Source organism: Plasmodium relictum, assembly GCF_900005765.1.
Source record: "Plasmodium relictum strain SGS1 genome assembly, contig: PRELSG_00_v1_49, whole genome shotgun sequence".
NCBI lineage: Eukaryota > Apicomplexa > Aconoidasida > Haemosporida > Plasmodiidae > Plasmodium > Plasmodium relictum.
This window is the reverse complement of record NW_021628704.1, coordinates 1-22,748: the sequence shown is the minus strand read 5'-3', so window position 1 is coordinate 22,748 and position 22,748 is coordinate 1. Positions and strand designations below refer to the sequence as shown.

Genomic DNA, 22,748 nt, shown 5'->3' with positions numbered 1-22,748 from the left:
TATAATTTTTATCAAAAGTTTATATTTTTTTAAATAAAAATTAATTCTCCACTAAATATTAAAAAAAAAAAATAAAATAAAATTGAATATAACAAAAATAATGCCCCAACTAAAAAAAAAGTAAAATTTTTTATCTATACAATTTTTGAAGTTGCCCAAAATACTTCAAAAATTACATTAACTTATATTTTTACTTCATTTATTTTTTTATTAATAATTCACAAAAGGTTAATAATATCCCTTATTAATTAGTGGGTTTTAATTTTTTTTACTAGGAGTTTTAATTAATCATAAAAACATAATACATATGTAACTCTATTATTTTAACAATTAATTAAAAATATATAAAATCATTTATATTTTATATACTTAATATCAAATAATGTTAATTTTTTTTTAAATAGTCACAACTCATATATATAATCAGGTAAAATATGATTAATCTCATTATATAAATACATTGCAAAATTAATAAAACTTTATAAAATTATTTAATAGTAGTATAGAAAATAATATGTTAAAAATTATAAATAAAATGCCTTTTTGTAAATAAATTATTCAAAGAAGTAAAATGTTTCCTATAAAAAAAGCTATCTTGAAAATGTACGAATTATTGTGAAATATATATATAAATGCAGTACAAATATTTATACATTAGAAAAACGTTTTAATTTTTTTAAAATAATTCTCTTAAATACTTATTTTAAATTTTTTAAAACTTTAATATAAGTTGTTTTTAATAAAATTATATCTTGTTTAATATTTTTTAAAAATATAATTCATAATTACATGAAACGTTTAAACGAAAAAAATTATTATTTTTTTTTTATATAGCACTTTAACAGTAAATTTTAATTTGATTAAAAATATATAACACAATTATGAAAAAAATTTAAAAATAAAAAAAAAAGTGCAAAAATAAAATTTAATTTTTTATTTTTATTATATTTTTATAAAACACTTAGCTTTTATAAGAAATAATAGAAATTTTAACAAAATATCTTTATATGGAATAATAAATATAAATGCATGCACATAAAGTAGATAACATTTTAACGCTAAAAAAAAAGAATTTTATTTATAAAATAAAAAAAAATTTTGTATAAATATATAAATATAAAAAAAAAAAATTTATTTTTAAATTAATATCATTATAAAAAAAATAAATATTTTTTATTTATATGCCTTTTTGTTTCATTAAAAATGAAATTCTTAAAAGTACTTAGCTTTTTTTTTCTTATTTCAGTTGTAATAATACCATGCTTTTGCCATTATACAAACTTAAGCGTGGATCATCAAATAATAGATGAAAGACTTGAGCATAAAAAAAAAAAGAATGATATAATTGCTGCGTCATTGATATTTGGGGCAACCGCAATAATCGTAGGTGGTATACTTGGATTGGCTATTTATGAACGAAGATCTGAAGATAAATTCAGAAATAAGGTTTTAGATGTAATAGATCATCATATGGATAAAGATTCTTCAATTTCGGCTAGCGTTTTAATTCCCTAGGAAATTGTAGAGAATTTTTTTTTCTGAAAAGTATTGAAATATTATAAATACAGAGACTTATTATAATTTATAGTGTATGCTTATAATTATTTTTGAATTATTTCAACAAATTATAACCTACTAAAATTTTGATTTTTTTTAGATTAGTATATTTATGTAGTTTGTGTAAGATTTAATGTGAGATAAGTCCTTATTTTTTTGATTTTCAATATATTTTTTGCTAGATAAAATTATTCTAATATTATGATAAAAAAAAACATTATATAGAAAATATTTAATTTTTAATTTTTACTTTTTTTTTTTTTTCTAATATTTAATACAAATAGTTCTTTATATATATATATTAGAATAAATAAACTATAAAAAATATTAAAATAATTTTAGAACAATAAGTTATGATAATTGAATAATATTCTTTCTATTTATTAAATTGAATAAATGTTCATAGATATTTATAATATCATGTTTAATTAATAATTTAATAAATTTACAAATGATAACTTAAAAAATTTGAATAATTATATATGTATAAGTGATGCTTTATCACTAAGGTATAAATAAAAGTATGAAACTATTTTATGTGAGATATTGTGATTTTAGTAAAAAGATAAATATATCATAAGATTGAATTATTGTATATCATCAAGAAGGAAAACATAACTTTAACCTTTTTTATGTTTAATTTTATATTGTATCTATGCTATTCTTATGAAATGAATAATAATAAATTATTTTATCCTTTTTTTTTTTTACATGAAGTTTATTTTATAGGAATAATTAAAAAATATTGCTTTTCAAATTTTGCTAATTTATGGAATACATTTTTTTTTTTTTATTTTATTATGGAATATTCATTTTTAAAAAATAATGTGAAGTAAATATAAAGAATAATAATATATTAACATAATAATTGAAAAAAAAAAAAAAAAAAAAATGAAATCTACATAAGAAAAAGACCAATAGAATGAGGAATAAAAAGATAAAATTTTAAGTATATATAAAATTAAACTAGAGTAAAAATTAAAAATGATAATAACAATATTTTAATAATATTATATATAATATGGCATCTATTCATTTATATAATATACATTTTTATTTTTAATTAATTAAAATTATTTTATATTAATATCCCTCGACTTTATTTTGAGTTATGATTTTGTTCTTATTGAATTGATGCATACTTATATATAGTCGTAATTTTAATGATAAAATAAAGATAAAAAATGTAGTTTATAAAATAATCATTTAATTAATATGAGGATTATTAAATTATGTATCCTACACCTTTTTAAAGAATTCAGATGTTAAATTTAATTATTATTTAAATAGCATGCATATGCAGATTATCTCTACATATGCTTAGAATATCTTTAAAAAAACATTAGGATAATAAAATGTGTAATAAAAACAAATATTATAATTTAATATTATTATTCTTAATATTATAAATACAATCAATTACTAAATTCTCTAATTAAACACTAAGATATATAACAAAAAGTATTATATTTATTTTTCTTGAAAATATCCATATCATACTAAGAATATTATTCATCCATAAAGAAAAAATGATATATCCTTTTCTTTTTAGATAAAAGTATCAATAAAAAAAATTATTTATATTTGTCTCATTAAAACGTTTTAAGGTATCTAATTATTTATTGAATTAATATACAAATGTGTCTTTAGTTGACTTTCTAAATATATTCTTAAAATCCAAAAAAAGGTTTAGTAACTCTTTTATTAAATAATTATAATAAGAAATATAGTACTCACTGTTAGTTATAAAATAAGTAATGAAATCGATTATATCTTTTAATTTTTTATTTAGTGATAATAGACATGAATACTGTAGAACAAGTAAGACATATAAACTGTATTTTAAGTGAAATAATAATTGTAAATATATGATATAATAATACACTATAAAAATAAACTTAAATAGGGATTGCTTATATGTATTGGTGCAATAATATTTAATTAATGTATGTATATGAAATGATATAAACTACAAATTATTTTTTTTAATAAAATTAAATAAGTTATACTTAATATTTATTAATATATATATATTACCATTTTTTTTTTAAAATATTGTTATAAATGAAAGAAAAAAATACCAATAAAAATATAGTAAAAGTATATGAAATATGCCTAAAATTAAAAAGAATAAATCTTTAATCCTATATATACTATTAAAAAAAAAAAAAAATTAGAGGTTATATACTCTTTAAGCAAAAATTCTTTAAAATGTATGTATTATTATTAGTGAAATTATCATGGTGGAAATTATGAAAAATAATTGCACCTTTCAGTATTAAGTAATGAATGAAAAAAAATAAATAAATTACAATTAAAATATATTTTACTAGAAATATGGTTTTATCATACTACAGTATTTTTATTAAAATTATGTGTTGTGGTACATCTAAATACTACAACTTTTTATAGAAAAAAAGAGAAAATGGTAACAAATACAAAAAAAGAAAATTAGTTCATAAAAATTGATGAAATTATTTAAAAAATTATTATTTATCTATGGATACTTTTACATTAGGAAATAAAAATCATAAACATTTTTTATTAAAATAAATTTTTAAGAATATCAAATGTAATTATTAAAAATAAAATATCATTATTTGATATTTTTTTCAATAAATAGAACAGTAACATTTCTATAACATTTAATTAAATATAAAATAAGTATACATCTAAAAATATATATATAATATCATAATAAACATTTATTTTTTTTTTTCTTAAAACATATACTAAAATGCTATTTAATAATATAAACTCGGTTATATTAAAATAAAAAGATAACTAATAATTAAAAAATAAAATAAAAAATGTGTAAAATATAAAACTTTAACAATTTATTTTTAAATTATTTTTTCCGCATATATATATATACTTTTAATGAAATATATATATAAATAACTTGTTTCAATATATAGGATAAATATAAAAAAAAAAAAAAGTTAAAATTATTATATATTAATTCTGAAACTTAAATTTTCAAGATTATTATTATGTATTTAACATTTATTTTTTTCTGGAAATATTTTTTTTAAATGAAAATTATAAATATTAAAAAATTAAAATTTATTAACAAATTTTTATATGCATATATATTTATTTTTTTAATTGAATATTTTGTCTTTTTTTATTTTCCTATTTTGTCTAATTTTACTTTTTTAATGTATATAAGAAATAAAAAATACTTATAGTTTTACTTTTCTTTTTTTATACTATGAAAATCATTTGCATATAATTAAAATAAAAAATAAAAGAATATCATATGGATTAATTTTTCATAATTTTTTTTTTATTCTAATGTTTCAGTCCTAAAAGTTAATATCGTAATATTATTTCATTTTTAATTATTTTAATCTTCTATTATTTTTCGATTCATCTTAAATATTTGAGTTATTTATCTAAACAATATTTTTTTTTTTCTTTAATTTTTAATAAAATTCTTCCTATTTATTTATTCAAAAATATGTCAACTAATTTTATAAAAAAATAAATATTGATATTTTTCTTGGCATTTTTCTCCACATGGAAATAAATATTGAAGAAAAAACTTAAAATTTCTTTTATATTAACTTTTTTGTTAATTTTCTATAGGAGCTATTAAATAAATATTTCTTTTTTATTATGAGAAAACATATTTTTTTTTATTTTATATTTGTAAATATATCCTTTAAGATTTGTAATATTTTTTATATAAAAACTACATAAATATTTTTTAATTAAAAAGTTTCATATATTTTTTTATAAACAATGTTTTCCTATATTTCTTTAAAAAAGAAAGTAAATAATGAGAAAACAAAAAATTACACATTCTTTAATAAATATTATTATATTATTCTACTTAATTTTTTAAAAATAAATTAACTTTACATTTGATCAACTTTTAATTAAATTCTTTCTTATTTTATTTTATATATCTGTTTCTCCATGCATACATTTATATAATTATTTTATTCCTATTTTATTAAAGCATATAATCTTTATTCTGCTTTTATTATAGTTTTACCCTATTATTATTAGATTTATTTTCCAATTTATATAATTTCACAAAATTTCTTTTATATGAGATTTTCAGTTATAAATAAAAAAAAAAAAAAAGTAATAATTCTTATAAATAAGTTATTTTTAATTTAAATAAATTCTCTAAATATTTTAAAGAAGATACAGATATTCTTTATTTTCAGAATTTTATTAGAATGATATTTTTCTGCTTTGCCTTTACCATTAAAATAATACTAGCTCATAATTTAATTTTAATTTAAATAGTTAAAAAGTTTATTTATTTTTTTTTTTTTATATTTTTTTGAATTTAATTAGATAAAATGATTAATATAACTAAAGATGTAATAAATACTAAATATTTTCTTAACTTTTTTTTTTTTACTTCTTCAAGTATTAATAAAGATGATTAATAAATTTAAAACTCACAGCTTACATTTATTTAATGAAATATAAAAATAATATAAATATTTGAAAAAAATATATATAATAAAGGAAAAAAATGAACTATTAAAATTTTTAAGTATAAAAGTGCAAATAATTATTTTAAACTTAAACATTCTAAAATTTTAAGAAATAAATTAAAAAAAAAACATTCATTAAAAATAAAGAATATGATAAAAATAGAAGCAATATAATTTATAATATTAATAAACAAAAAGATTGTTAAAGTTACAGGTGCAATATTAATTATTATGACAAAAAAAAATTTCAAAAACAAGGGATAAAGTGATTTAAGTTAGATCATTATAATATATTAATAGATATAATTAATAAAGATTCTGCTTTAATGATATAAGCAAAAAAATGTGCAAACATTTTATTAAGGAAACAAACTAGTGGAAATTATGCATACTCACGCATCATTTTTTTACATATAAATAAAGTTGCAATAAATAATACATGAAAAAAAAAAAAATAAATAAAACAAAAATAATAATATAAATAGTTCAAAACGTATAATTTAATTATGTTAATAATTATAACATTGAATGTGCTATAACAACAGTGCAATATTCAGTGATATGCAACTATTTTTTTATAAATTATAAACGGTTCAATGAAAATTACATAAAGAAAAAATAAAGTAAAAAAGAAAAAAGAATAAAACTATAGATGATTCATAAATTATAATTTAAATAATAAGCATTTGCAATTTTGAAAATTTAATATATTTAAATTATTTCAATTGTCTCAATGATAGTGCAATAAGCTAAATAGCACCAGGCAATTTTTTTATAAATTAACAATATTATATAAAAAATTACTTTAAAAAAAAAGAAACAAAATAGGAGAAAAATAAAAACAAATATAATGATAAAATAAAATTTTTTTAAAGTTAATAACAATGATTATGTAAAAGTATTAAATGAATTTTCAGTGCATTAACAGGATAGCTTAATATTAATGTAAAAGAAACTTTTTATTAAGATTGTTTATTATATATATATGAAATGAACAAGAAAAAACTAAATAATGTAAATTTTGTAAACAGAAAATAATACCAAAAACAAAAGAAGAAAAAATAAAATAAAAAATGAAGGATATTACTATAATTCATTATTTTATGTCTAATCTTTATCATTTATTCAATAATGGAAAAGAAAATAAAAAAAAAGGAAAATAATTAAATTGAATAATTAAAAAATTTTGCAAAATTTCATTAGGACTCGTTTTGAAAAATTATTAATATTGTTATACGCACTTTTAAAATGAATAAAATGTTATATTTGATTCATTTATTAGAAAAAATATAATAATATTTAGTTAATTTTAATTTCTAAGATTAAAATTATTGATATATTTAAATTAATTAAATTTTTTTTTTAAAGATCACTAAATTACAAAAACTTAATTTTCATTTATTATAAACTACAATTAGTTAAAGAAAAAAAAAAATGTAACTTTTTTCAATTAATTTGATATTTATAATTATAGGTAAAAAGATTTCTTTTTTTCATTTAAAAAAATTATTATGTAAATGTAAAGATATCAATATTATATTAAAAAAAAGAGTTAAAAAATAATCTAACAGATGATAATGTTCTCTACTTCATCTTATTTTTTAAATATGAAATTTTTTTTCATTATTTTGTAATAAATATTTTATCTTTCATTTTTCTTTCAATTTTGAATATATTTGTGCTTATTATTTTATATAATAATTGTCTTTATTATTCTAGTTAAGATTTTTTATATATAATAAACATGATTTAATGCCATAATTCGTTAAATTTAATCTATTATAAAAAAAATATATACACGTATATTTTTCTTTACAATTATTCCTTCAAAAATAAAATTTTTTTGTAATTTTTCTTAACGTCTTTTTAATTTAAAATAAATTTCTATTAAGTAGATTTTAATTTAATTTTACAACAATTTACTTATATTCTTTTATTCTATATATATATAAATATATACGTATAATTTTATTACTAATTTTACATATGCATTCATGTCCTAATTATAAGTTAAAAAGAGGTAGAATTCATATCTTTTTAAAAAAAAATTTTAAAAAAATATTATGAACTCATATATATGTAAATAATATATACACCAAGTTTAGAAAAAATAAGTATAAAACTTTTAAACATACAAAGAAACAAAAAAAAAAAAAATCATTAGAACTATCTTCATTATGACAAGCGGAAACTTTTCTATGATTCTTTTGAATATCGCTCTTGTCCTTTTTGGTAATATAGCATGCATATACGTGAATATTTATATTTTTATTATATTTATTTGAAAAAATACAAATTATATTATATAAATGTGAATTTGTTTTAATTTTTGCTATATATTTATATAGGTATAAGTTATTCGGAAAGAGATGGATCAAATAATAATACTTTAGAAACAAATTTAAATAATAACACAGGGAGGGGAAATCTTGATTCTCAAAATTCTTTATTATTTAAAGATGAATATAATGCTGATGACTTTTATTTGAATATTCAAGATGATATATTACAAGAATCTAACAATCCACAAGTGTATAATCTAAAAGGTCCCAGAGGAGGAAACCCATCACATGATCATATACTTAAGGAACGTCCTTTAAAAATATTAAGAGGACAATTATATGTTCAACGAAGAAAATTGTTACATATGAAGAAAAAAGTAGATGAAATTCATAAAACCTTAAGTCAGAGATTGGAAAAATTTTGTACACTTCCAGAAAGAGGATACTCTTTCCATAATTTTGCAAATGTTGATGATGGAGCTAATGATATATATGGCATGTCATATGAAAACAACACGGAGTACAGTAATGTGATAATTTATAGTAGACAAATCATAAAATATTTGAATCAAAAAAAGCATACTAAGGAAGTTTACACTAGTGCATTCTTACCAACTATACAGAAAAATATAGCACTTCAACGTTATATTAAAAATACAATTGATGAATGTTTAAATTTAATAGAATTTATTCATAAAAAAAAAGGAAAAATTGACAATATAGGAGAATATTTGAAAGAAAACAATACAAATACCTCTGTGGCCTTATATTCACATGATAATGGAAGTAATGGTATTTTTAGCAGTACAACAGCTAAAATAACTTTTGGTATATTAGGTTGTTTACTTGTTAGTGGTGGTATAGCATTTGCTTTTTATTATAAAAAAATAATGCTCAAAAATTGAAATTAAAAGTAACATGTAATATGAATAATGTAAATATAGTAATGATTTATGTTACTTAAATCAAAAAGAAGTTATCAGTGTGGTATTTCAAAAAAATTAACATTTAAAGAGAATTGAGAAAAAATTCAGTAATAATTTTTAAACTATATAATCTTCTAATATTTATTTGTGACTGTTTCATTTATAATTTTATCATATTTACATTAATTTGTTTTGTTTATTTCCCATATATGTTGTATTACTTCTCCAAGATATAAATGTATTTTGCTTTGATCTTTTTCATTTTTCCGTGATTTTCTTCTAAATTTTTTATTTAATAGATATTATATACTAAAAAAAAAATAGTAAGTAAAAATTAGTACATATTTATTAGTCTTTATATCAGTTACAACTACAGATATAAAAAATATATTATTATTTTTATTAGTTTGTGTGTAAATTTTTTATTATTAATAGTTGATTTATTAATTAGTTATTTAATGACTTTAAAACAGTATTTAACATATAAATCTATAAAAAACATGTAGAGTTGTCTTTACTAATTTTAATTCTTATAAAAATTATATTTTTGTCACAAATATATAAACCTTATATATATAGTTTACATAAATATCAATTATTTACTTTGATAAAAATTTATTATTATTCTTTTCAAATTTAAATCCTCATTAAAATTATTGATAATATATAATGTAATATTTAAAAAAAATAATAATAAATTTAAGTTAAAAGTACAGATAGTTTTTCAAAAAAAAACATGTAAAGATTAAACATTAATAAAAACAAAATCCTATCTTTTTTTATTAATTTAGAATTTAACTTTTATTGTTTCAAAAATTAATTTGATTGAAAAAATTAATTTCCCTAAGAATAATTCTATTATTGAACAACAAAAAAAAAGTATTTTTCTCTACAATTGAAACTAAACAAAATAATAAATATCAAAAGGAATTTAAAAAAAAAAAAATAGTAATAATAAATTTCCAGTTTTTTTTTTTTTTACAAATAAAAATGGTATGCATTAAATGTGCATATTTATGATATATATAGTCTCAATTTATGGGTTTTTAAAATCTAAAGAGTTTCATTTTGTATGTATAATCTATTAATTGGCTATCCAATGACACATCTAAAGTTTGAATAAACAAATTTATAGAGAGCATGCAGAGAGATTTATATTAACTGTAATATTATTACAAATGATAGTTAATTCCCTATAAATTATACTAAGTAATTTGATGTAAAATTTATATTATTTTAAAATAAATTTTTACTATTCGTATATATAGTTTTTCATTTATTGATTAATATGAACTTCATTATTTATCTCTTATTTAAATTAATATTTACACACCATACATTATTATTCACTAAAAAAAAACCCAAAAAAAAAATATATTATACATATGTATATATATTTAATATAAATTAAATTTTTTTTTATAAAAATTGTAAGGAATTAATTAATAATTATAATAATAAATATTTTAATAAATTAAAATGAATAGGAATTTCGCTGAAAGTTCTTTTTTAATTTAACTATTTAATATACTACCAAAGCATTTAAATCAGACAATTAATAAATCAAGTATTTAAGTTTTAATAAGAGCTTTTATTAAGCTATATGAACTATGTTATAAATTGTGAACATATTAAAAATAAAAAAAATACTAATTTAACAATAGCATTTATTAAAGGACTTTAAATTTTACATCAGATAAATTGCTTATTTCATGATACATATAACATAATTATATAATGATTATATATTATTTATAACAAGTAATTTTATAATAAATAAAATTAGTGTAGATCATTATAAATTATCTTTACTAAATGATTTAATGCACTACGAAAGTATCTTAGTGTTTATTTAATAAATCATGTATAAATAGTGACATAATTTATTATAGAAAATATTTTTACAACAAAATTTATTTTAAAATTTGAACTAATATTGTTGTATTTATTATATAATAGAAATAGTTTAGGCAATTTTTAATAAATAAATACATTCATAAATTAATTTTTAAGTTATCAATCCCACTTCTCTGCGAAATTTATGAAAACATATTTTAAAATATAAATAAAAAAAATTGTTAAATATTAAAATAATGGGATTAACAACATAAATAAAATAAACTTCATGTATCTTATAATATGCAAGAAATAATACTGAATATTACCTATTTTGTACTTCAATATATTTTTTAGATACCCATTCATCTATGAACTTAAGAAAAAAATTATTAAATTCAAGCAGTAATGCTCCCCGATATGAACGCACAAATGATTCCTCTAAATACTCATAAATCGCACCGCAAACCTTTGCTGTATTCTTATTATGTATCATTTTTATATAAAACATATGGTAACTCTTTACTAAAGCAGATACATAATATTCATAATTTTGAGTCCATAAAATCCATTTTTCTTGTTTCCATATAGGATCTATATCTTTTGTTATATAATTGAAATTCCACAATTCTTCCATTTCCCCTAAAATTTCCTTACATTTCTTTTCCATATGATTATTATAATTTTCATGATATTGAAGACATTCTTTATCTTGTATTTTTTGTTCTTCTGGCCTTCCTTCAGTTATTTCTTTGAATTCAGAAATAATTAAATTAGTTAATTCATCCAAAATAAAATCATGTATATATAATTTTTTTAATTTTCCCAAATCAACAATGGTATTACGTATTTTATCTTTACTATTTAATAACTCTTCTTTTTTCTCAGGAGAACCTTCATTAAATTCTTTTATATAACTATTAAATACTTCGAGCTCAAAATGAATTTTATCAGCATAATCAGAAAAATTTTCCAAAAGGGATCCACGAAGGAGATTTTCTTTGTGTTGCTCACTAAAGGGAAGAGTCAGTGGAATATTTTCCATAAAAATTGTTGGTGTTATCCAACTGATAATTAAAAAGTAGTAAAAAAATTGATATAATCTTGAAAATCTCATTTTAAGGTAAAAAAAAAAAAAAATTATATATTTATAATAAAGATTATACTAAGAACTACCAATATAAAAAGTAATGGAAAATTTATTTTGTTTTTTCAATAGAAATATCTATAAAAAATTTATTTAAAGGTCTAAAAACAAATAAATAGTATATTCATTCAATTTTTTTTAAATTTTTATTATTTTTTAATATTATTTCTACGCAATAAAATTTTCATATTTTATTATAACCTGATTATTTTATTTTATTTTTGGTACAAATTGTTTTTTAAAAATATATAAAAATTTTTTTGTTGTTGGTATTGCAACACACAAAAATGCACTAATTAAGTGCATAAGAAAATATAATCTAAAAAAATATGAAATAACATTTTACATACAAAAAAGAAAAGATATTTCCTCAGTTATAACAGAGATATCAATGTTCAAATATTTTATTTTTACATATTTATTAAACATATCACCATTAAGCAAGTTGAAAAATACACTATTGTGTGCATGTTAATGGATAATTTTTCATATGAATATTCGAAATATGAAAACATATATAATATTCTTTTCTATTTTATCCTCATAGTAACATTCCACTTTAATAATCGATATATTATGAATTTTGCTTTTTTTTAAATATAGAAGCAAGAAAAAAAAAAGATACAATTAATAATTATAATGAAATTTATTTTTACTAACTCTAGTAAAACTATCATTTTAAAAAAAAAGCACTTTTCTTGCATTAATATAAAATTATTTTGTTTTTATTAAAGTGCATATAATGTAAAAATATTTGTTTTGTAGCATGTTTTATCGCCGTAAATTAAAATGAATTTAAATAACAAAAATTTAATTATATTTCGTTTATATAAGTTAGGGTAAAGTGTATTAAATATATTTAAAATAATTTTAATTTAATTAATAGAAATCCGTTTATTACTATATAAAGTTATGAAATTCATCAGATAAAAAACTGCTTTAAACATTTCCACGATAAAAAATTTAATGTTAAAATAAAAAAATAATATTTCCGAATTGATTAAAAATACTATTTTTATACATATATTAAAAATCGTTTAGATCGACTAGAAGAAAAATTGAAACATATTTTTTATATTTTTAAATAAATTTTTTTTTTAATATGTTTAATTAAAATCTTTTATTTTAATATTATTCTGGCATATATATACATAAAACAATTATAATTTTACATTACATATATACCTTCATTTTGTGTAATACTTTTTATTCAACCTTATTTTATTATATTATATTTATTTCCATATCTTTATTTTTTCTTAAGCATTAATTCTAGTAGTAGTTTATGATATGAAACTGTTCAATTTCACTTTATATAAATAAATTTGAAGTTAAAATAATATTTAATAAAATAGTTTTATTTAAAATATATATTTATGTGTGTTAACATTCTATGCTACATTGAATATATTTTTTTTTTTTATATATTGATAAATAATGTTTCAATAATGTTATAATTAATGACACAATATAAATTTTTTTTATAATTATGCCATATTTATATTCCATATTCACCTTTTTTTCGTATACATTTTTGTATATTTTTTATGTTATATATTTTATCAAATATTAAAAAGAAATTTCTCTTTTTATAGCTAGCATTTTTAGTTATAACGAAAAATTATATAACATTCTAAAATATTATAATATTAAATCAATTTTTGTAAAATTTAAGATATGACAAAAAATTAAAGCTTCTTGTTCTAAGATATATTATTAAAAAATATTTAAGTCTATATATTATATACCAGTAAAACTAATTTAAAATAGTTTTAAGGTAAAAAAAATATATTTTTATATTTTTATTTAGATATAATATATATAAAATAATTTTTATTCTTTACTATAATGTTATTAAATAAATAATTTATATACTTTTCTCCTTATAAAATGTATATATATATATATATATATATATATTCAAAGTTTTAAGGGAAAAAAAGAATAAAGAGATTAAATAATAAGTTATTTAATATGCTTTCTAATATTCATTTACGTTTATATTATTTTTTATTATATTCTAATTTTATTATTTCTTTTGTTTTTAAAATTTTTTATATAATAAGTAAATGTACGTTTTTATATTTATATATTAGTATTTAGAAATATGCTTTCTATAATTAAGAAGGAAAAACTATTTAAATAAAATATTTAATCAATGTAAAGATTATATTAAATTTGAATGTTAAAAAAATATGTTAATAATTTTATAAGTTTTTTATCAAATAAAAGGGTAATAATTCTTGTCAATTTTATGTGTTTTAAACTTTTTTTTTTTGAAATATTTGTTTTCGTTTTAAATATCTAAATTATTTATTGAATAAAAAAATATTACACAGAAACATGTAATTATTAATAAAATACTTTAGATAAAAATAAAAAAGTACATATTATTTTTAATAGATATACAAAGAGCTAATAATTTTATATAGTTGTGAAATAAATGTGTATATTAATGCATATAATTTAAAAAAAAAAGTTAATTGAAAATATTTATATTTAATTTGTAATTACCATATTTTTTATTGAAATATAAATTAAAAAATAGAAAAAATATATTTTTCATACTAATTAAAGGAGTAAGAAAATATGATTTTTTTTTTTTTTTTTTACTTAGATATTTAATAAATTATGTTTTTGTATTTGAGAATCATTTTCTAATTATTATATATATTTTTTGATTTATTAAGGAAGTAATTAAACTTGTTCGCATGATTTTTGAGATATTATATATGTAAAGGAAATTTTAAAATATTAGATATTTATCAAATTAAAAATTATATATAAATGTTTGTGTACATGAAGTTAAAGCTATAAATTTATTTTATTAAATGAAATAATTAGACTCGTCAGTAGAATTATATGATTGTTTTTTCTTAAATTTACACACTCTTTATTTCTATAAAATTTTTAGATTAGATATTATAATAAAAAATTTAAACTATATATTTTTATTCATATATATATATATATGTACTTTTTTTTATAAGTAAATTATTAATATTATAATATGAAAAATTATATGGGGATATTATGAATAGTACAGGATATAATAAATATTCTTTCAAGGAATTTATTTATAATTATTTTATCATGCATCTTTAAAACTTTTCCAAGTTTAATTTTTTTTTTTATAATATTAATTTCATGTATTTAAGTAAGATTTTATATTTTATTTTTTGTTTAAGATTTTGGATTTAGAGTTTAGGATTCAGGATTTAATTTATTTTTTATAGATATAGATTTTAATATAATGTTCGTCTATATTAAATTAATTTTTTATCATTTGATGTTTTTTGAATTTGTTTTATATGTCATATGAAATATTTCATTTATGCAATTTTTATTTTATATTTACTTGAAATATTTCATTTGTATCAGTATCATTTTTGAAGCAGACGCAAAAAATATTTCTTATGTGTATACAGAAAACGTGTATACTGCAACAATTACAATAAATGAAACATAAAGATGCAATTCTAATTTTTAAGTGAATTTTTCCTTATAGTCTAATAGCACAAACTAAAAAACATAGGCATAAAATGTTTCATTTTCATTTCAAAGGTGAATAATATCTTGATGATATCGAGTATTGATCAATTAAAAGCACTATCGCCCTTTTTGAACTTTCTAAAGGTGATTTATTAATTGATCGTATGAATACTTTTTCTTTATTTTAAAAATTAAATTTAATAAAGATTATTTATAGAAATTTGTACTAAATTACTTATCATAAAGCCACTTATTATGTGTAATTATAGACTCTTTACATAATTATCTAATATAAAGTAAACATTTATTTATCTTATTTTTTTTTTTTTAATCACCTTTTTCAGTAGATCTTATTACAAATTATTATCTCATATTTTTAATCTTAAATCATTAACACACAAAATTATAAAAAAAAATGATCAACATTCATTTTTTTTTTATATCTCAAAAAAAAAAATTATTTCTAAAAAAAATAATTAATATGAACACATTTTTATTAAAATCTTTTTATTAGACATATCTCTTTTTGCAAACATATCTTTAGGTACCTGTCTTTATATACAAAATCTTCTTATATGTACAGATTTTTATGCATTCATTCTTCAAATGTATTGAACGCTCTAGCAACTTTTATAAGTAACCTTTTCCATTATATTAAATATTATTTAATAATTTGATATTTGTAAATGGAATTTGAATTTCCTCATCTCTATAATAGATAAGTATTACTTTTAAATTTCTATATTCAATCTTTGCTACTTGGTGAGAGGAGATGTAGAAATAGGGTTTATATGGATTATTTCCACTGTAATATTTCATTTGATTTCCTTCATATTCTGATAATTCATATGAAATAATACAACTTGCATTAATATTCTTCGAAGTAACTATTATATTTTCTTTGAGTCTATTTGAATGCTTATTCACTTGTTTTCATCTATCACTTAAAGAATTTTCATTTCAAAAATAATTTCAGGTAATAACTTTGAAAAATTAAGACATATATAATCCATTCCAAACATAGGAAAATGAAGTGTTTTTCCTGAGGCTCCATGAGGTGTATTATTGTAAATGAATACTGTATTTTGAACTATTTCTTCAAAATGCGCATCTTTTTCTTCATATATAATTTTAAGTAAATAATCAATGCTTTTATGAGAACTTTCATTAATACTATTTCCTTGAGGATAATGAGCATTAGTATGATATATTTTTACTTTTAATTCCTTGGTGACATATTCTTGAAACTTTTGATTCATATAAATAAAACAACTATATGTTAAAATACTTCATGGAAATCTAAATACAGGGACTCAGATGCCTTTTATTATAAAAATTGTGTCATCAAAAGTATTCGTCCTTTTAACAATGCTAGTTAACATGAAACATGAATAATGATATACTGCTACTTGCATAAAATATTCTTCTCCTTTATATGTTCTAGGCTCAATAATGTCTAATAAAACAATATTAAATAAATTGAATATGGACAATAATTGATATTTACTAAGATAAAATCGCTTATCATACATTACTTGTAAAATTAAAAAATTTGAAATATACTCTTCAATATGACGATTAGTACTAATCCACCAAAAATATATATGAATTTTCTTTAAGATTTTACTAACTTCTCCCCCAGTATCCTACAAACTTACTCCTATGAAACTAATATATTGAGTTCTGTACTTTTCTGTTATTTATAACCTTCCTGTTCTATAATAAATAGAGAAATTATCCCTCCATATAACATTTTTTGGAATATTACTTTTATTTTATTGTGTTGTATCTTCAATTGGCAAAATGGATTAATATAAAAATCTTCATATTCTTCTAATGATTTGTTACAATATAATGTTATATAACTAAGAAAATAAGTTTCATTGCCTGTTGATCTCGCAATATAATCATCTAAATTATTTAAAACTTCAACATATTTGAATTATATATTAAATTTCAACAGTCTTAACTTCTAACTATATAATTTGTTAATGTTGATAGAATCTATTCCTATGATGTATTTACAATTATTTTTGATTAATATTTTGGATCTTTTGATATAATAATCAAATTTTTCACAAGATTTAGCTATTGCGAATAATTATTTTTTTAATGTACTCCACATCCTTTGAACATCATTTAATTTCCTGGGTGTATAATAAAAAAAATTATTATGGCAACTGTTATTATGTCTTGAATTAATACAGTTCCTATAGCATAATTTAATGCTTCAATATGAATAGTATAGGATTTTCCTAGTTCAGGAAATGAAAGATAAGATACATCATAAATATTTCTTTTAATTGTTCAAACATTTGTGAATGTTCCTCATTCCATTAAAACTTTTTCTTAGTTAATAATAGAACTAGTTTAGAAACATATTCTGAAAAGTTAGTAACATAATTTCCATAATAATTAGCAGATCTTGAGAAAGATCTTAATGATTTCTTAGACATAGATCTATATGCTTCAATAACTGTTTTTACTTTATTTAATGAAGATTTAATTTTTTTGTGGTATATTACTTGTCTTTGATAAGTTATATTTTAAAAAATTATCATTTTTCTACATTTATTCCTAAATTATTATCAACAGGAATTTAGTAAACTTAATATTTAAATGGTTCAACCATTGTTTTCATCAAATCGATGATGCCATAAATCTTTACAAATATGCAATTTTCTTGAATTATTTCCATAAAAATATTTTCCAACAATCTTTTAAATTATGTAAAACTAGTTTTTAATCTCAATGGAAATCTATTAAATATGAATGTTCTACTCTTAGATAATATAAATCCAGTATATTATTTCTTATATTTTTTTAATGATATATGCCAAAATTCACTTTTAAAATCTACCTTTGAAGACCATTTATTACGATAAAATGTTTGAAATATATGCTATACATGTGATAAAACATATAAGTTATCTAATATATATTTATTTAAATACCGATAATATATTGTGACTCTCCACTGACCATCCTTTTTCCGAATAAATACAATAGTTGAATTTATTTTACATCACTAAATTTATCTATGAGATTCATTTGTATTATTTTATCAATTTTCTTATGTACTTCAGTTAACAGTTCATTACTTAAGGGTATAGGATTATAAATTCGTGATTTTCTTGTATTTAAATAAAAACTTTGAATATATTTGCTATTACCTTCATTTTATTTTCCCTTAGTAATTAATTGAATTCCAGTTTTCCTTTTAATTTATCTATATTCTCTTAAGAATTTAAATTAATTTTATCGATAAAATTATGAATAAATGTTTGATCATATGCCTCCACCTTTTTCTACCCTCCTGATTTAACTCCCATTATATATATGTAATTTTCATTATTTTTCATATTATAATATCCTAATTGGTTCATAGAAATAGCATTAATTATTATAAGTGGTTTCGTTATATTTAATATAGAAAATTTTATCATAACATGTTTATTAGTAGATTTCATAATTATTACAACCTTTTTAGATATTTTTGTTCGTTCTTTATTAAATATTCCACACAATTCAATCAATTGAGCTTTTAAATCGGGTTATGTACCTAATTATTATATAGAAGATGATACGATACATAATTCTACTCTTATGTTCGATAATATATGTACTTTCTTTATATTTGTTTCAACTATTTTCTTATTGTTTATACGAACTATTTTGGCACTTTCAACAATTTTTACCTTATTAATAGATGATTTACTTTTTTTCAATTTTTTCTATATCTTCACAAAGTTCCTATTATTTTTCTGACTCTGTGTTTATATACCCTATTAAATCTATTTCTTTTTCTAGCAATTTCTTCATGATTTTCTTTAGGATTGTTATAGTGATGAAAATCTTAAAATTAATGTCATATATTTTATCCACTATTATGCCTTTAATTTCGTCTTCTTTGTTTCTCAATACTTCATTTTGACATAAAGATGCTAAATGATCTATAATATTACAATTATCATATATATTTTTCGGATGTATCCAATCTTTTTTTTAAATGTTTTTTCTTATCAAAATAGTAATATTTATTTATTGAAATTATTTTACTAATATTGACGCCACTCTTGTGCCCATTAACTGAGGTATTTGTTAATAAAATATGTTATTAACCTTTTGTAGTACACTAAGCTAGTTTACTAGTCATGTACATATAAATTAGCCATGCACTGACGCTAGTTAAAAATAAAATAAAATAAAGATATTTTTTTTTGTTTGTTTATTTTTATTTTTATATACATCTTTGTAATTAAAAAAAAAATATAAATTAAATTAAATTATTTTTTTTTTTTTGTGTGTTTTTGACTTTTGTGTTTTAAAAATTAAATAAAGAATTAATTTTTACTTATTAAAGCTTAAAAGAATTATGTTTGTATTATATTTAATGTATATTTTTGAAATAACATTGAATAATATAAAGTTTTGACTTTATTAATTGTTATAGTTTGTCTGTATGTTTTTAATTAAAAGAATAAGTAATTCTTTGTAAATAAAAATTCATTCATAATAATTAATAGGTCTATTAAAAGAGGCAATAAAATTTAAATCAGATTAAATAATATGCATTATAAGAAAACCATATATATATAATAATAAAAACCAATATATATATAAACGTATACCTAGTTATGCATGCTCTTTATTAATTTGTTTGTTTAATACTCTAGCAAAGTCATTAAACGGGCAATTAATAAATCAGGTATTAAATTTCCAATTCTATTTTATTAGAATAACTTCCCAAGTATCTTTGATATTCATATTTTCAACAATGCATATTTAAAGATGTCCCCTAGTGGTATCATTTTGAGTATTTTATTTATCATTTTACTTGGAAAACATCTTCAAAATATACTCCAAAAATTGCTTCTTGTATGATTATTAAAAACCTTAAAACATATCTCCTAGAATATTTTGAACAATCCATAATAAATAAATTGGTTGCTCCTATTACAGTAGGCTGTTTCTTATCTATTATAATATCCTCTAATATTCCAGTGTCTCTTCACGGTTATTAAAAAAAAAGTTTGGCTATTCTAATTTGTAACTAAAACATAGTAGTTATATATTCATCTAATGCTAAATCATCTATGTCATTTAAATAAACAGAGAAGAAAATGCTCTCTATTACCATGCACATTTCTATTTTTGATGGTTTTTGCATTTGCGTTTATTCTTCGGATACCATAAACTATTCAAAATATTTAAACATGGATATTTCACTGAACTTGGATAATTCTCCCAATATTATAATCCTTGAATTTGTGTCTACTTTTCCAGTATTAAGTTTATATTATTTCTTAAAATCAATCATATCATCACATATTGGCAAATTGAGGCTTTCTATTATTTCATCCATTGCTGAATTGTTCTAATCCAATGAGTTTTTTCCGAGTTTATTCTATTCCTGCTGTAGCTGTCATTTGGTTAATAAAACATATTATTAACCCTTTGTAATATAAAATTTAGCTTTCTAGTCATAAAATACGAGTTTGTCGTGTATTTAAAATAAATAAAAAGTATCCTATTTTATTATATTTAATCTTTATGTCATTAAAAATAGTTAGATAACTTAAAATAAAATTTGTTATTTATTCTAATTAAGTTACTTTACATACTCATAATATAAAAGAAGATTTAAATGTTTAGCAAGAATAAGGTGTATATTTGTTGAAGTAAATAAATACCTTTGAAGTAATAAAAAATGCCTGATTAAATTTAAAAATGTGTATATAAATTTTGCTTATTTATAAAGCAAAAAAATAAGTATAAAATTAAAAATAGGTATAATTATTTGCTCATTCTCTTTATTATTTTGTATATTCAATTCTCAAGTAAACTCTTTGAACGAACAATCAATAAATCACAATTCTATTTATTAATTGAATATTTAATAACTTTTGGAAAATATTAAATAATCATATTAATAAAGATCCTGCAGAGAAATCTCTACTTATAATATTTAATGATTTGTAATAAAATATACTGAAAAAATTATCAAAAATATATATAAAATAATTTTTTTCATTTTATATTACTTAGCATAGTTATAATAATAATTAGTAGTTATCTATGGTAAATAGTTTTGCAATTAATAAAATGTTTAAACTATAACTCATTCACACATAATAAATACATTACATAATTATTACCATTCATAGTATCACATATATTTCTCTTCAAAATAAAAAAAAAATATATATAAAAATTTTATTATTATTTTTTTTTAGCATATAAACTATAGCATGTAATATAATATATGTATTTTAGAGCGTACATTTTTCGATTCCTGCAGGTTGATGTATGCACTATAATGTATGTATTTTTTTTTCAAATGCTTTACTCACACAATTAAAATTTTAACTACATTTTACTCCTTCTTAATACAAGTATAAATAAGTCGATAACACTACTTATTAACCAATGAAAAATAATAAAGATAGGCATGACTGGAAAAACATATTAATTCATATTATATAAATATATTCACGATGAATATCAGATTATTTCGTTTTGTATTAATAAAATAATATAGTTATAAAAAAAAAAATTAACTAAAAACAATAATCTTTAAAAGAATAAAATAATTACATAAAATATCTTTATGCACTCACCTAAAATATTTGCATAATAATAATAATATAAATTTTCTTACGGCATCTCAATTATTTTTATTTTTTTTAACATAATGCCATGGAAAATTTTACTATGTTATTAATAAAAGTTTCCCTAACCTTTTAAGTATTTTAAAAATAAATTAATAAATACTAAAAAAGGCATACTTGTATTTGCCTTAAACATTAATACAATAAACATATATTTTAAAATATATTGAGACAAGGTTATTATTTTTATTTTAGTAAATAATTTTCGCTATTTTTATTTAAAAAAAAAAAAATTAAATGTTCTTTTTCTTTCAATATAAAATTCTTTATTTAAATTATTATTCAATTATTTCTTTCTATATATATTTCCTCTAAATTATTAAAAAAAATGAAAAACTATTCATAAATGGTTTATTAAAAATATATAATTTTTAATT

At 17.9% G+C, this 22,748-nt stretch overlaps 2 protein-coding genes across 2 annotated transcripts, besides 1 other annotated feature; one reads left to right on the top strand and one right to left on the bottom strand.

Moving 5' to 3' along the window:
- Positions 1–8,194: 8,194 nt before the first annotated feature.
- Positions 8,195–9,204, top strand: PRELSG_0004000 (hypothetical protein; the record flags this gene model as incomplete). Its single annotated transcript, XM_028676390.1, has 2 exons — positions 8,195–8,249; positions 8,366–9,204. 2 exons carry the CDS (start codon positions 8,195–8,197, stop codon positions 9,202–9,204), a joined length of 894 nt encoding a protein of 297 aa, XP_028531227.1.
- Positions 9,205–11,219: 2,015 nt separating this feature from the next.
- PRELSG_0003900 (hypothetical protein) lies at positions 11,220–12,178 on the bottom strand (the record flags this gene model as incomplete). The annotated part of the gene is made up of 2 exons (XM_028676379.1): positions 11,220–11,255; positions 11,402–12,178. 2 exons carry the CDS (start codon positions 12,176–12,178, stop codon positions 11,220–11,222), a joined length of 813 nt encoding a protein of 270 aa, XP_028531226.1.
- Positions 12,179–16,359: 4,181 nt separating this feature from the next.
- Positions 16,360–19,444: a repeat region.
- Between the last annotated feature and the right edge of the window lie 3,304 nt (positions 19,445–22,748).